At 36.4% G+C, this 17,040-nt stretch overlaps 1 protein-coding gene across 1 annotated transcript in view; it reads right to left on the reverse strand.

Annotated features, from left to right (window-relative positions):
• CSTF3 (cleavage stimulation factor subunit 3) overlaps positions 1-17,040 on the reverse strand; it is a 68,539-nt gene that overhangs the window by 2,674 nt on the left and 48,825 nt on the right. The window contains exons 6-17 of the mRNA XM_061201555.1: positions 16,842-16,908; positions 16,723-16,757; positions 16,512-16,638; positions 14,285-14,362; positions 13,328-13,490; positions 11,352-11,461; positions 10,620-10,736; positions 10,284-10,358; positions 8,736-8,879; positions 7,889-7,991; positions 5,036-5,105; positions 1,760-1,955 (exon numbers count right to left, since the gene is read on the reverse strand). Coding sequence (XP_061057538.1) covers positions 1,760-1,955; positions 5,036-5,105; positions 7,889-7,991; positions 8,736-8,879; positions 10,284-10,358; positions 10,620-10,736; positions 11,352-11,461; positions 13,328-13,490; positions 14,285-14,362; positions 16,512-16,638; positions 16,723-16,757; positions 16,842-16,908 — 1,285 coding nt within the window. The remainder of the gene's footprint in view (positions 1-1,759; positions 1,956-5,035; positions 5,106-7,888; positions 7,992-8,735; positions 8,880-10,283; positions 10,359-10,619; positions 10,737-11,351; positions 11,462-13,327; positions 13,491-14,284; positions 14,363-16,511; positions 16,639-16,722; positions 16,758-16,841; positions 16,909-17,040) is intronic.

Genomic DNA, 17,040 nt, shown 5'->3' on the forward strand with positions numbered 1-17,040 from the left:
ATGAAACCTAACATAAAGCTTATCATCACTTACATTAGTTCATAAGAGTTTGCTAATGAAATGAAAAATTACTCCCAACATACTGTTATAGGGGAGAAGGAATGTTTGTTGAGCAACCACTATTTGTCAGTTTTTGCCATTTATTCCCTCTTTGAGGAGGCAAATAGTAACACCTCCATTTTATAGAAGGGGCTGACACTCAAAAGAGGTTCTGCTGTCTCCAATGTTAGATGGCTAAGAAGTAGAGAGAGGATTTGAGAGCACAGGCCTCTCTGACCTCACACCCATCCAGTCTTCTTTTCAGTGTCCCAGCAATGCCTGCCAGGGCTGAGAGCAACCTTCTGAGATACGTCAAAGGGAGCAACACGCTACCTATTAAAGAGGCCCTATCCCAGAGAAGTTCCTCTGCTACAGGTAACCAGTGTCAATCTGTCTAAAACCAAAAGAGCCTCTTTTGCCACCATCAAGGGATATAAGAGAATTTCATATTCTCAAAATTTGCTCATATGCATTTGGTGGCAAATCTAAATGAGTATGCCTACTGGGAATTACTTTTTTTTCTTTTTTTCCCTCTCTCACTTATGTGTGGCACACAAAAGCATAATAATCCTTTCCAAATAAACAAAAGAACAGAAACAGAAATACAAGATGGAAAATTCATATTCAAGAAGTAGTTCTACTTAGTAAGATATTTTCATTAACTTCCTTAATTTCCATTTTCATCTTGGCAAAGTTGAAATAGCCTAAAAATTCCACATAATGGTCTTAAAATGTCTTTGGCTTTTCATGAAGAAGTGGTTAAACCAGAAGCAGAACCTGCTGATCCCTGAGCAGTAAGCCCTTAGTTCAGAACAGGAACATGGGGCTGGCACACAACTGGAGCTTCCATTAATGAAAAGGTCTGAAGTTTATTTTAATCTGGTTTAGCCAGTGAGACCCAGGCTAAAAGAGGGCAGGGAGGAAATACAGAATGATGGTGAGGAACATCCTAATGCTGGTTGGCTTAAGGGGACCAATCTAGGACTCTTGTGGATATAGCTTCCCTTTGGATTTCCATCTTAGTCTTTGTTCACATGACACAGAAAAATCAAGAAATGATAGAACAATGGTTTTCTCAGCAAGGGCTATTTTTAGGAGTGTGTAAACATTAATCTTTCCTCTTGGCCTGAATGAGTTCAGGTTCCAGATTCGTTTCCTTATGACTCAGTAGTCCAAACAGAAGAGTTCCATTCCTAGATAAGCTAATTTCCTAGAGGGCCCCACTGAAGGAGCCCTGTTTTAAAGATACAAATCCTTCAAGGAACTTTATGGATTTAATAAGCTATCATGTTTCTTCATTATATCTACAAAATATATAGCAGGAATTACTATATATGATCTCCTGTCAAAACACACACATCAGTCTTAAGAGCTATTAGAGAAAAACTAACCTAAGTGACATTCAGATTTTCTTTTGTTTTTCTTCCTTCACCCACCTCCTCCATCTGCCCACAAGACATAAGATATAAGGCATTAACAATTTCCAGGAAAGAAAGTTTGTTAAATCTCATTTTAATTCTCATTTTGTTCAGTACTGTTGATACTCAATATTTCACAAACCCAAGGAAAATCCCTGAACTTTTTTGTATTCTGCAAATCTATTCTAAAGCTAGATTAATTTCTATTTCAGAATTTACTTTAGAGTGAAGTTTATCCATGAACTATTCTAAAACATTAGGAAAGTAAAGACACTACACACATCTTGAGCCCAAGTACATACCTTATACCCAAGCGCTTTTAGTTCACTTGCAGAGCAGGGATATAAATCCATGAACTTGTATCTATCTACCAGTAAAGCTGTTTCTTTGCCTTCATACTCTTCTTTGAATGCTGTAAACCGTCTTTTCTCCACTTTGAGTATACTAGCTAGATCACCAATATTACTTTCAAAAGCTAAAAATCGGGCCCAGATTTCTCTGTAAGAAAATAAATATCATCAATACTTTACTATTCTGGGTTTGGGGCTTAGAAAAAAGCTTTAAGTTCCCTTCCTCCCTTTTTTTTTTTTTTAATAAAGTATTTTTAAATTAAGGTATGTACATTGCTCTTTTATTTATTTATTTTTATTTATGGCTGTGTTGGGTCTTCGTTTCTGTGCGAGGGCTTTCTCCAGCGGCGGCAAGTGGGGGCCACTCTTCATCGCGGTGCGCGGGCCTCTCACTATCGCGGCCTCTCCCGTTGCGGAGCACAGGCTCCAGACGCGCAGGCTCAGTAATTGTGGCTCACGGGCCTAGTTGCTCCGCGGCATGTGGGATCTTCCCAGACCAGGGCTCGAACCCGCGTCCCCTGGACTGGCAGGCAGACTCTCAACCACTGCGCCACCAGGGAGGCCCCCTTCCTTCCTTTTTTTTAAAAAAAATTATACAAGTCTCTCTTTTTTTTATTATAAAGATTTCCAAACTTCAGAAAAACAGTAGTATAATGAATACCTATATACCATAACCTAGATTTAATCATTATTAATACTTTGCCATATTTGCTTCATCTCGTTTTTGCTTAAGTATTTGAAAGTAAATTACAGTCATCATAACCCTTCACCCTAAATATTTTCATATTTAAGGCTTTTTTTTGAGTTTTTACTTATTTAGCATACCTTCCTATCCTTTGTGGCCAGTAAGAGAGACATTTACACTAGAGAGAGTAAACTCTAGGTGGAAGAGTTGAAAAAGGAACCTAGACAGATTTCCAGTTTCTCCTGAATGATGTGGCTTCACCATTTTGTAATGGCATGAATTAAAATGTAGAATACATTCTTGGGGCAATGTATGAATAAAAATATATTTCGAAATCTAACATGCTCTCTATTTTTTCCCATTAATACGGATCGTTGGGGACAAATTTGTGCCTCACCACTTTTCTAACAGCCAAAATTAATTCTCTAAGACTCTACTTAAATGTCAGTAAGGCTCATGCAGCTCAATATCAAAAAAAAACAAACAACCCAGTCCAAAAATGGGCAGAAGACCTAAATAGACATTTCTCCAAAGAAGATATACAGATTGCCAACGAACACATGAAAGGATGCTCAACATCACTAATCATTAGAGAAATGCAAGTCAAAACTACAATGAGGGCTTCCCTAGTGGCGCAGTGGTTAAGAATCCGCCTGCCAATGCAGGAGACACGGGCGTGAGCCCTGGTCCAGGAAGATCCCACATGCCGTGGAGCAACTAGGCCCGTGCGCCACAACTACTGAAGCTGTGCTCTAGAGCCCATGAGCCACAAGTACTGAGCCCGCGTGCTTCAACTACTGAAGCCCGCACACCTAGAGCCCATGCTCCGCAACAAGAAAGGCCACCGTAGTGAGAAGCCCGCGCATCGCAATGAAGAGTACACACAACTAGAGAAAGCCCACACGCAGCAACGAAGACCCAACACAGCCAAAAATAAATAAATGAAATAAATTAATTTTTAAAAAATCTTTTTTTAAAAAAAGAAAGGCTATTCACTCTGTGAAATTTTGGTTCATATAACTCTGTTTTAAAAAAAAAAATCTACAATGAGGTATCACCTCACACCGGTCAGAATGGCCATCATCAAAAAATCTACAAACAATAAATGCTGGAGAGGGTGTGGAGAAAAGGGAACCCTCTTGCACTGTTGGTGGGAATGTAAATTGATACAGCCACTATGGAGAACAGTATGGAGGTTCCTTAAAAAACTAAAAATAGAACTATTATATGACCCAGCAATCCCACTACTGGGCATATACCCTGAGAAAACCAGAATTCAAAAAGAGTCATGAACCACAATGTTCATCACAGCACTACTTATAATAGCCAGGACATGGAAGCAACCTAAGTGTCCACTGACAGATGAATGGATAAAGAAGTTGTGACACATATATACAATGGAATATTACTCAGCCATAAAAAGAAATGAAATTGAGTTATTTGTAGTGAGGTGGATGGACCTAGAGTCTGTCATACAGAGTGAAGTTAAGTCAGAAAGAGAAAAACAAATACCGTATATATGGAATCTAAAAAAAAAAAAAGGTTCTGATGAACTTAGGGGCAGGATAGGAATAAAGACACAGATGTAGAGAATGGACTTGAGGACATGCGGAGGGGGAAGGGTAAGCTGGGATGAAGTGAGAGAGTGGCATGGACATATATACACTACCAAATGTAAAATAGATAGCTAGTGGGAAGCAGCTGCATAGCACACGGATATCAGCTTGGTGCTTTGTGACCACCTAGAGGGGTGGGATAGGGAGGGTGGGAGGGAGACGCAAGAGGGAGGAGATATGGGGATATATGTATATGTATAGCTGATTTACTTTGTTATAAAGCAGAAACTAACACACCATTGTAAAGCAATTATACTCCAAAAAGATGTTAAATAAATAAATAAATAAATAAATAAATGTCAGTAAGCACCTTTGTACTAAAGTAATGCACTGAGTTCCTATTATATACTACGTAGAGGACTATCACAAAATTCCTATACTGGTAGACATTATTGCTACTTGACAAGAATGTAAGGATTGGCAAGGTGAGGAAATCTGCCCAAAGTGTAGTTGCCTGAGCTGGAATTTGAACCCAAGACTCCAAAGCCTTACTACTTTCACTGTACCACTATACCATGTTGTTCCTCCTGTAAAACCGACAGACTCAAAACCATAAATCAGGGATATAATTTGTCAAACAAATTTTCATTTTGTAAGAGTCTTTGTTCTCGAGTAAGAAGTAAAAATTTCAGAACTTTTCTCTAGTTTGTTCATATCAATTTCTAGGGATATATAGCAAGATATATTAAAATATTTAATAATAAATTGCTAAGGCATCTCTCAAAATAATCCTAGTCAGTATGCAAAAATTTTTTTAACAAATCTTAAACAGGTATGAAAATATGGCAAGGCAGGCATTTGTAAATTAAGCTTCAAGAGAGAAGGGAAATTTCTCCTGGAACGTATACTCACAACAAGCAAATGTTCATCCCATAGACCACAATTCAAATATTAGAACCCGACCAGTAAGTTTTCAAAATGGCTTACCCAGACTTCTCAGGTGGAAGACTTCCAGATGTTAAAACTCGTTCAAACAAAACTCGAGTATTATTGTCCTCTAGGATATTAAAGAAGATTTTAAATATTTTTAAAAATGCAGTTTTATAATTCAACAATGCATTATCTCATTTAATCCTCACAAAAATCCTATGCAGAGAGATCTAACTATTATCACACCCAATATTTATAGATGAGGAAGCTTGAGGTTCAAAAAGATGAAGTGAGTTGATGTGGCTCACAGTTATTGAGTAATAGAGCCATAACTAGAAGCCAGGTCTTTTTACCTCTAGTTTAGCCCTCCTTCTATAGTATAGTGTAGTTGTAATGTCAAACAATTTATAACAGTGTGATATCTGAATCGGGTATCTCATTTATGTTTAAATAATGAAAATTACATACCTGTTGACATTATAAGCATCAAACTATTGATATTTTTAAAATACACTGAATGTGGAGGATGACAAGCTCAAATTTAGATATTTGATTTTCTTATTTTGCTGCACCAGGACTACTCTATGTTTAACTACTTTAAATTCTTATATAGGTACCATATCCAGATTGGTAGATAAATATGCAAATGGCAAATGAATAAGAATGGTCACCAGAGGTGGATTAAAATTTAAGAGTCTTGGGAGGTCTGTAGCTGGAAGTGGAAAATGACACTTCTTGCTAAGCTCTAAGGGATCTATTAAAATTTAAGAATCTAGTAGTAAATTTACTAACACTCTTTGAACTGCATATTTTAAATGAGTGCATTTATGGTATATAAATTATGCCTCAATAAAACTGTTAAAAAAAAAATCCAACAGAGTAGTTGGTTTTTACTGCTGCAGGGCAGTTATTCAGTTTTACTACATGTCCATAATATGCAAAGTCAAACCAAGAGATTACATGTATTGAACCAAAGAAGATGGCACCATATTCATGGCTTTTATCTTCAACTTAACATACTGTACTTAAAGAAATAAGTAAATCTTGCATTTTATTCTTTTAGCTTTATTCCAAGCTTTGCTCCAGACACACTTTTTGCCATTCCACATAACTTTCCACTGCTTATTACATGCTGTGTTCTCCTGGAATAATGCATTTTCCTGTATCTTTAGGAAAATGATTGCTTATCCTTCAAGACCTATCTCATGCTGCCTTCTCTCACCCTCTATAACAGCGCTATCCAATAATTTAAATTTGCTGCTAGCCACATTTAAAAGAATAAAAACAAACAAAAAACAAAAATAAAAATAAAAGAATAAAAACAGGTGAAATTAATTTTAATATATTTTACTTAACCTAATATATCTAAATTATCATTTCAACATGTAATCAATATGAAAAATTATTAAGATATTTTACATTTCTTTTCTACTATCTCTTTGAAGTCAGTATGTATTTTAACTTACACCACATCTCATTTTGGCCTAGCCACAATTCAAGGGCTCAAAACTTAGTAGTCTAGTGGCTACCATAATTGCATAGCACAGCTCTGGAACTTAGATTACACTCTCCTCTCTGTGCTTCCAAAGTAATTCATTCAGGGCTCTATTATAGAATTTAGCACATGTTTTTCATGATTGCCACCATCACCTTAAATAGTTAACATTTATTGTATGCTTACCACATTCCATATATAAGTCAAATACGTGCAAAAGTTCATTTAATTCTCTCAACAGTCCTATGAAAGGTACTCTTGTTATAACCATTCTGCAGATGAGAAATCTGAAACACTATTATACACTTAACCCCAGAATTTATGCCACAATTAAGAATCAAATGATGATGCAATTATGTTTACACATCTGATTTCCCAAGGAGAATACTCTGAGGGTAACAAGGGAGTCCTATTCTTATATTTCCAGACCTTACTAACCAAAACTACTGAATAAATGATGGGTTGATGAATAAACAAAGACACTGATTTTAGAAGATAATAATGCTGACATCAGAGTTCATCCTCAATTTTAGAGTTCATCCTCAATTTTAGAGTAAAATATTGTACATCCTAGTAACTATTCTAAAAAATCAAGCAAAACAATATAAAACTGGTGAGGAACATTCATTTCAAACAAGAAAATTTCTTTTTAATTAAATGCTCCACTGTCTCACTTTTTGGAGTTAAGTCCTTTTCCAGAGAGTAGAATCACTAAGCTGAAATATAAAATCATGTTTAAGTTTTATTCTCTTCTCCTATTTAGGTATACAGAATGCTATATTTTTCTAAAATATCATTAAAATCACTAATATTTACCTGTGATATCTAATTTACATCTAATTGTTTACATGGCACATAATTTCATATTTCTTTCTTAAATCAGTTTTTAAACCAGATCATTTTTAGTCAAGAAATTACATATCCTGGACTGTGGTTAACTAGACTAAATAAGATACATACATACATATACAGATCCTCTAGCCTAGTGCCTGGTATAAGGTAGGAACTCAATAAAAGATGGTCATTATTATTACAACAAAATAGGAAAATAAAGATGCTCATAAACATAATGTTTCCTTTGAAATATCTTCCCCAGTAGCCTCAAAGCAGTTTACTACTTGGGCATCTTTGAGTTTTCGTGGCTAGAGATTTGTGGCTTTATCCTATTACTGTTGGGACTTTGATGCTAAATTAAAGACCATTCTGCAGAATCGAAAGGCATCAACCATTATGCAATAAGTATAAATTCATAGTTGACAGGCCACAAATATTTGAGTGCCTATCAAGTGCCTGGTTCTGGTGTGATGACAGAATGTAATACATTTGAGAAAGAAAAAAACCCAGCAACATAATTTCAGAGAATGACATTGATGGCTTAATATTAAGTAACCATTACAGATCTAGAATCTACTTACCATTGAGGTGAGAAAGATAGTCAATATAGGCCAGGACATATTCTGGAATGTCTCCATATTTCTTTAGCCCCAGCTCAAAAATCTTAAAGGCAACAGATTTGTCCTAGACGTAGAGAGGAAAGTACTGATTTCCATGCAATGTTAGACAAGATACTCAAAGAATATTAAAACTATAACATCTAAATATGACAAGGTATATTAAGAATTAAAATGGAGATTAAAATTATGTTAAGTAAAAATTACAGAGCTAAAAACCATTCAAGGGGATTCAGATTCAGAAATGTGGAGTTTAATAAGGTATAAATTAACAGGCAGAGTAGCCCCCACTCGCTGCAGCTGGAGAAAGCCTGCGCGTAGCAAAGAAGACCCAACGTGGCCAAAAAAACCAGATAGAGGGCTTCCCTGGTGGTGCAGTGGTTGAGAATCCGCCTGCCAATGCAGGGGACACGGGTTCGAGCCCTGGTCTGGGAAGATCCCACATGCCGCGGAGCAACTAGGCCCGTGAGCCACAACTACTGAGCCTGCGCGTCTGGAGCCTGTGCGCCGCAATAAGAGAGGCCGCCATAGTGAGAGGCCCGTGCACCGCGATGAAGAGTGGCCCCCCTCGCCGCAACTAGAGAAAGCCCTCGCACAGAAACGAAGACCCAACACAACCAAAAATAAATAAATAAATAAATTAATTAATTTAAAAAAAAAGACTTAGCTTAAAAAAAAAAAAACCAGATAGATATAAATAAATAAATAAATAATAAAACTTAATGACAGAAATTAGGACTGCCTTTCTTTTAATTAATTTATCTCATATGAAGGAAATTATTTTATCTTTATATTTTATTTGAGGACTTACCTTACTACAGTAATACTCCATGAGTGCTGCAGTAACATAGACATGGTGGCGGGTTCTGGTATCTTCTCTTGCTTTTTTAAATATCATTCTTCCAGATTTAATACCTTCTGCTCTTCTTGCAAATTTCATATATTGGATATATACCTACACAAAAAAAGTATTTGTTTTCTACAGACTAGGCAAAACGTGAACCCTGTAGCATCCAATACAGGTTCACCTTACTTCAGTACTAACACGTTTTGCTGTATAAGGAAGCAATTTTGAATACTCGAGAAATAAAAAAGTAAGATTATTGATAGTGTACTATTTAAATCCACAAGCAAATTTTTTCTGGTATTAAAGACATGTGCAAATTAATATTTTAATTGAAATATAATTCACATTGCACAAAATTCACCCTTTAAATGTATAATTCAACGGTTTTTAGTATATTCACAAGGTTTTGCAATCATCACAATTATCTAATTCCAGAACATGCAAATTAAATCTTAAAGAAGGAATAAAAGTGAAAATACTAGAAAACGCTAGTATTTCTTGATTTATTACTTTAAAAGCCCACTACTCTATTTCCTAAAGACCATATAATGTAACTTTATTGATAAACTATTTGAGTCATTTTATACTTAGCACCTACAGATTGCCCAACACATGATGAGTATGCAATATTTGTTCAATGAACAAACATCTCTGGACTGTACACAGGGTGACTATGAGTAGGGTCCTGATTTGCTCAGTTTTGATGATGCCAAACTACATTGCCCAGTTTAGACAGATGAATAGATGGATGAATGAACTATGAGTTCCTTGAGGAAAGGAATTTTACTTATGTGTCATTATACTGCTGGAATCTAGCACAGTGCATAGCACAGATCAGTTTGCTAAATGAATTTTAAAATGATGACTAAATGCGAGCAATTAGAGCAGTGGAATCTCATGATAAACAAACAAAAAAAGGAGTATAGCTGTAGTTGACTTGAGGCAGAGGGTCTAGAGCCCCACGCATTGGCCCCTCCCCTTCCCCTCCCACTGAAAGAGCTCTGCTGCACTTTTGCAGAAATTCAGGGCTTTGAAAACCACTATTACAGAGTAGAATTCAGGATAAAGTGAGTTCTTGTCCAACTGCTTCCCAGAATGTTGGTTTCTCCTGCCTCCATTTATCTAAAAAGAAATATTTATTAAGCAACTATTATGTGGTATTCAAACCATGCTCACAAGGAAGGTGTTAGAGAAAGCCCCACTGTGGCTGGTTCATAGCGCTGCACTTACAAACAACAACAGAAGAAACGAGCAGAGAGCAGATCTGCAATTGTTGGGATGGGAGACAGGGAAGGGGTGACTACAAGGGGGTCACATGAGGGAATTTCTGTGGGGTGATTGAAGTGTTTTGTATTTTAATTGTGATGGTTGTCCCATAACTCTATGTTATTGGTCAAGATTCATAGAACTAACAATTCAATAAAAACAGTGAATTTTACTTTATGTAAATAAAATTTTTTTAAAATTAAAGCAGACTGCAAAAGTGGGAAAGAGACTTGTAAAGTTACTTACCAAGGTGGGGTCAATATCCTCAATTGCCAGAAGTCTGTTATATATACTGTGAACTTTCTCATACTTCATACGGCTCTAAGGTGGTAGAGAAGAAGTGGATATAAATATATATTCATAAACAAGCAGGATTTGAGCTCTGAGGAGTCCAGAGGCTGCACCCCACAAAGGCACCTGCTTTGAGCATAAATATATAATGAGCTAAGGACTAATAACTGTTCATTCTGCATTATCTCTGTCTTCCAAAAGCAATATGCCTGGCAAAGAAGCAGCCAGAAAAAAAATTCAGTGCTGCAATAAAAAATCCAATTACAAGAAGTTCTAAATATTTTAACTCACCTCTTCATAATCTGCATATGCAAAATAAAGAAGCATATTCTTCTTTAATAAAGTGCTTATTGCTCTTTCATATATATTAGCAGCTTCATCACTAAATAATTTGGCATTATTCATATCCTAGGAGAGAAAAAAGAAAGCTCACTTACAATAATTTCAATAAAGCTGAAAGAGAATAAAACACACACTCATATGTATATACGTATGGACACATATGCATTTCTGGATTCTTAAGAAATCCCAGGGACTTCCCTTGTGGTACAGTGGATAAGACTCCATGCTCCCAATGCAGGGGGCCCAGGATCAATCCCTGGTCAGGGAACTAGATCCCACATGCATGTCGCAACTAAGAGTTCGCATGCCACAACTAAGGAACCCTCCTGCTGCAATTAAGGAGCCCACGTGTTGCAACTAAGACCCGGTGCAACCAAATAAATAAATAAATATTAAAAAAAAAAATTCCAAAGACTTCTTCCATTACTTTAACATAAAGAAGAATCATAGAAGTACTCTAAATGATTCATCACTTTAATACATTAAAGAAGAGCCACTATATTTTAATTCTGACTAAGGTAGTCTAATCATATAAGAGGGTCACTAAGATTCATAGTGACATAAGATTAAAATTTTCAATACCTACACTTCATTACCAAAATTCAGTGCTATACTTTTAGCAAATTATTGCTATATCAAAACCATGAAAAGACCAAAAGGGGGAAACAAATAAATACTCACCCCCTTCTCTGCTAACAGTTTACTTGACTGCTCAAGATACTGGGCAGCTTCATACCAAATATCAGGGTGATGGCCCAGCACAAGCAGGCACTGTTCATAAGCAAACATAACTAAGGGAAGACATTTGCAACATTCAATTAGAATAAATATTATTTACAAAACTATCAATACAAGCGTCACAACTCAATTTTTAGGCTAAGACAGGGCCCTCAGTAATGAATGGTAATTGGAAATAAAAAAACTTCAGTGATTTCTGGCATTATCATCCACCCAAACCCCATCCATTCATCATTTATTAAATTAATATTTATTGAATACCAACTATATGCTAGGGAATGTGAAAGACACTGTGAATATACCAGTGAATAAAACTTCCTATACTCAAGAAGTCTGCAGTAAAGTGGGAAGATTGATATTAAGAACGCAGTTATGAAAAGTAATAAGTATTATGATGAGGAAAGTAGAGTGTACTCTTGAAACTTACAGCAGCAGGACTTAACATAGTTTAGAGACTCAAGAAAGGCTTCACTAAGGAACTGACATCTAAGCGAAACCTGAAGAAGGGATAGAATCTGGTCAGATGAGAGAGTAAGTAGAGGCAGGAAGAACAGGAGTAGATACAAAAATGGTGTAGGCAAAGGAAACAGTACTTGCAAAGGCCTCCAGCTGAGAGAGCAAGGCAAGATTGAGGAATTTTTTTTTTTAAGTTCCAAATTCTAGTTCTGACAGTGCCAGAGTAGTCTGTATCAGACTAACTCTCCTGGAAAAATAAAATCATAAACTGAAAAATACAAAAAGCAACTGTTTAAAGGCACTAGAGAATGACCAAAAGAAAAAGAAACTGGAGAGGACTGAGCCCTTAAAAAATTGGAATCACACTAGGTGAGATATATATTTAATATGGCTTTTCCCCTCAAGTGCACACCCCTATGTGTATAGTTCTGGGATAGCTAGAACTCAAGCCAAATGCTGAAGTCTTACTGGCTGAGGTAAGTAACATGGAGTTCTGGGTTACAAGAACAGCTGGAAATTAAGGGGGAAGATCCCCCAAAAGAGAGCCACAGAAGGTGGAGTCTGAAAATCTGCGCCTAATGCCCTCAGATCTTCAACTGACTCTAAAATAGACATACACAGGAAAGAATACAAACAGCCTGAGCAGAAAGCAAAGCTGAAAGAGCTGGATAGATATCTCACCAGCTGCCCACTGTAATGGAGACCAAGTCTGGAATCTGAGTCCCATCAAGTTAAGAAAGTCTGAGTAAACACCTTGAACTTTCCATTATATCTTGGGAGTAAAGACTATATCCCAGGACTAAGAGATCTACTGTGAGATAAAGGCCACTAACAGAGACTCATCCTAACAGTGTAAAACCAAGCCTCCACAAGGTCCAGGAGATCTGCCAGTAATTTAACTCCCTGCTAAAAGAAAACTCAACATTCTTCAGAGGAAGATAACAGAATCTAGTCTTTACTATGTATCATTTACACATCTGTACAATGTCCAAAAATTTTTTTTAAATGTCTAGACTTGTGACAAAACAAAAAATGTGACCCATAGTCAAGAGGAAAAGAAATCAACACCACAATGGCTCAGATATTGGAATTAGCAGATGCGGATTTTATAACTATTGTTATAAAAATGTTCAAGGATACAAAGAAAAAGATGGTAATGGCCATGGAATCTTAACAGAAAAAGGAAAACTATAAAAAACATAAAAATTTCTAGAATGGAAATTTATACAACTGAAAAGTAGAATATTTGAAATGAAGAATTCAGTAGATGGGCTCACCAGCACATTGGATATGATAAAGCAAAGGTCAGTGAACATGGAGACAGATCTATAGAAATTACTGAATCTGAAGAACATAAGAGAAAAAAAGACTGGGAGTAAAAAACATCCTCGGTAACCTATGGGATAATATTAAGTGGCCTAACATACACATAATTGGAGTCCCAGAAGGGTTAGTCTTGTTACCTCTTTTAGTTATAAGGGTCTGATCTTCTGTACGAAGAGGGTTGCTCTTTTCCCACTGTATGTATTTCTTCCACATATCTACCTGCTGAGCTTCTTGAGGAGTATTCTGAGGAGGCACTGAGGGAGCATTGCGGTCCAAACCTTTCATTACTGTCTCATATTCCTAGACAACAAGTATTTAGAATTCTGTGGTAAGCTGAGGAACAACTCAGATGTATGAAATGCAGTTGATCTGTTTGGAATACTTTGTTCAAAATGCCTAGTTTTTCCAAATACTACTCTGTTAATATAACCTAAAAACTATTTAAGAGCAGGAATAAAGATAACAGAAGATTACCTACCCAAGAAGAGGTTCCCAGGACTGGGTGAACAGAACAGCCCTGGGCCCTCTCTGCAGGTGATCTAGGAAGTCACTCTTCAGGACAGAGGAGTTGACAGATCAACATGACTGATGATCTGGTGGCACTGTTACTGCCACCTTTGGAGAAATGATCTGTCTTTTAAAATTTCAATAGTTCATAGTCTAGGCTATTTTCCCTAACTTCTAACAGTGTCAACAAATGGAAAGTTATGTACACAAGACAAAAGTCGGTCCCTGAGAGCTATGTCATTAGACCACAGATTATTACAGTATTCGGATATGTATGAGCTGACAGGAGGGATGGATGACAACTACTTGATCAATTCTAGGTAGAACTTTGTCTCTATGACCTCTGTTTCTATATTTTAAAAAATAATTTCTTCCAAACTTGATTTATTCTATTTTGTCCTTTAACATGTCTGTAAAGAGGTAATTTGCTTCAAATCATCATCTGCTCAGACAACGTAATTAATTGTCATTAGTTAAGACTGCTAATGATTGAAAATATTAAGAGTAATACCAGATAGGGAAAGCTCCTGTGTAAATAACATACTCACAACAAACATTATAGTAAGTGGCCTCATAGAATTCCATACCTTTGCTACCCGCCTAGCATTCATGTAATCCCTACTCCGATCTTCAATCATTTTTTTAGCTAAATGAATATTGATACCCTAAGGAAAAAAAAAAGAAAAATGCATATTATTTGAAAATTAAGTATATTTTAATGTTAGCATAATATAGTATATTCATTTGCTAAATTACTTTAAAGTGTTTAAGAGGTTTTTTGGTTAGTAAAATAAAGGTTTGATCACATTATATGCTTAAGAAATGAAGGAGGATCTGCCTATGTGTTATGAGATGCAGTAAGTTTCCATATGTCAGGAATTTCTAAAGACAGGGAATGATTTGGAAAGGACCAATTATTTCACATAAAATTCTACTAATAAAGAATGATATACAGGACTTCCCTGGTGGCGCAGTGGTAAGAATCCATCTGTCTGCCAATGCAGGGGACATGGGTTCGAGCCCTGGTCTGGGAAGATCCCACATGCCACAGAGCAACTAAGCCCGTGCACCACAACTACTGAGCCCGCGTGCCACAACTACTGAAGCCCGCACGCCTACAGCCTGTGCTCCGCAACAAGAGAAGCCACCGCAATGAGAAGCCCACGCACCGCAACGAAGAGTAGCCCCTGCTCTCCGCAACTAGAGAAAGCCTGCGCGCAGCAACGAAGACCCAATGCAGCCAAAAATAAATAAATAAATAAATAAATAAATAAATTTATTTAAAAAAAAGAAAAAGAATGATGTAAAGATTCATCTGGGTGAATAGCCATGACTTAGTTCTAAAAGCCTTTTTCTAACTTGGTCTGCATAACTTTAAAAATAAATGCAGGGCTTCCCTGGTGGTGCAGTGGTTGGGAATCCTCCTGCCAATGCAGGGGACACAGGTTCGAGCCCTGGTCCAGGGAAGATCCCACATGCCGCGGAGCAACAGCCCATGCGCCACAACTACTGAGCCCACATGCCACAACTACTGAGGCCTGCACGCCAGGTGTCCGTGCTATGCAACAAGAGGAGCCTGCGCACCGCAACGAAGAGTAGCCCCCGCTCGCTGCAACTAGAGAAAGCCCGCGCGCAACAATGGAGACCCAATGCAGCCAAAAATAAATATATAAATAAAATAAATTTTAAAAAATAAATGCAGAAGTAGCAAGGAGACATAAACATTATCATTCATGCCTAGTAGTTCTCAAAGAGTAGTCCAAAGATTCCTGTTCCCCAAGACCCTTCCAGAGGATCCATAAGATCAAAACAATTTTCAAACAATACTAAGACATGATTTGCCTCTCTCACAAATATACAGTGGAGTTTTTCAGAAGCTACATGACATTCAACAGCATAGCAGATAGAATTTAGAAGCAGATATGAAAATCTACCTGTCTTCTATTAAGCTAAATACCAAAGAGATTTGCAAAAATATGAAATAATGCCACTCTTCTCACTGAATTTTTTCTTTTGGAAAATACAGTTTAATACTATTTATGTTAAAATATAACGAGTCTACTACTGCAAACTTTAAATGAATTAATAAATAAGTATCTTGAAACTTTCTCAGTTTTAATTCCAATATGCTAAATATTCATAGGTAAAAGCCACATTAAAATTAAAAGTTCTTTGTGGTCTTTAATACTTTTTAAAATCCCAAGACCAAAATGTTTGAGAACCACTGCTCATGCCTATGAGGGAACAGTTTCAATACCCTACATAGTTCTTCCAAATAACAGTGGACATGTGAGGAACTTTCTTTTAAAGATAGAGCTTACTTGGCATGTATGTTTACATAATGGGCTTATTAGTTCAGTTTGTTAAATCATTTGCTTATGAGACAAAGATCTTGGACCACAGCCCTACATCTCACAATTACAAGGCAATAATCACATCACTGTAACTAGGTGACAGAGGGGCATTGCAACTCATCATTACTACTAGAAAAGCAGTTCCAAAAAGGAACTGTTTCATAAGAGATCAGTGGCAATGTGTGTGTGTATGACTGTGTGGATATGGTTTAGCATTGATTAAAAATGGTTTGGTAAGAATTATAATTCTCCCAGAGTATTCTCTAAAAATAACTCAACAGTAAAATGAGACTCTCAAAACATTAGGAATGGTTCTTTCATTACAATCAATATGAAAACAAACGTACGCAGCACTGATATCCAGGTACCTGATATTAGAAAGGCTAGCCTCCACAAATCCACAGTGCATAAAAATTTAAATGGCTTGGTCATAATAATAAACTACTGTGGCCTAATTTACCTCTTCATACTTGTTATAGTCTCTCCACAGTTGTTCAATGTTGATCATGGGATTAACACAACCTCGTTGATAAACTCTTCGAACAGCTGTTATTCTCTGATTTTCTGCATAAGATCCAACAGCTTCCCTGGCATTGGATAAGAAATGCCATCAATTATATTATAGCTAAATCAACTGTTCACACAGAAAGTAAAAGTATAAAAATACTTACACGCCTTTTAAGAAATTGATGTAATCCACCCAAATCTAAGAAATAAAATAAAATGTTAGTATCTTTCTTAGTAGTTTCAGATTTTTTAAGTGTATGTATTAAAAAAAATTTAACTCTACCTGATAAGACATAATTTCCATTCCAATTTTATCCAGTGCAAAGTCATATGCTTGAGCCATTTTTTCTCTGAAATAAACATGAAAGGCATGTTTTTTAGAAAAATTTCATGTTATTAAAATGTATCTACAACTAAAACATAATCATGATTTCTGATCATATGATCAGAACAGCATTTAAACCGCTATACAAACAAAATGT

Source organism: Eubalaena glacialis, chromosome 10 (assembly GCF_028564815.1).
Source record: "Eubalaena glacialis isolate mEubGla1 chromosome 10, mEubGla1.1.hap2.+ XY, whole genome shotgun sequence".
NCBI lineage: Eukaryota > Metazoa > Chordata > Mammalia > Artiodactyla > Balaenidae > Eubalaena > Eubalaena glacialis.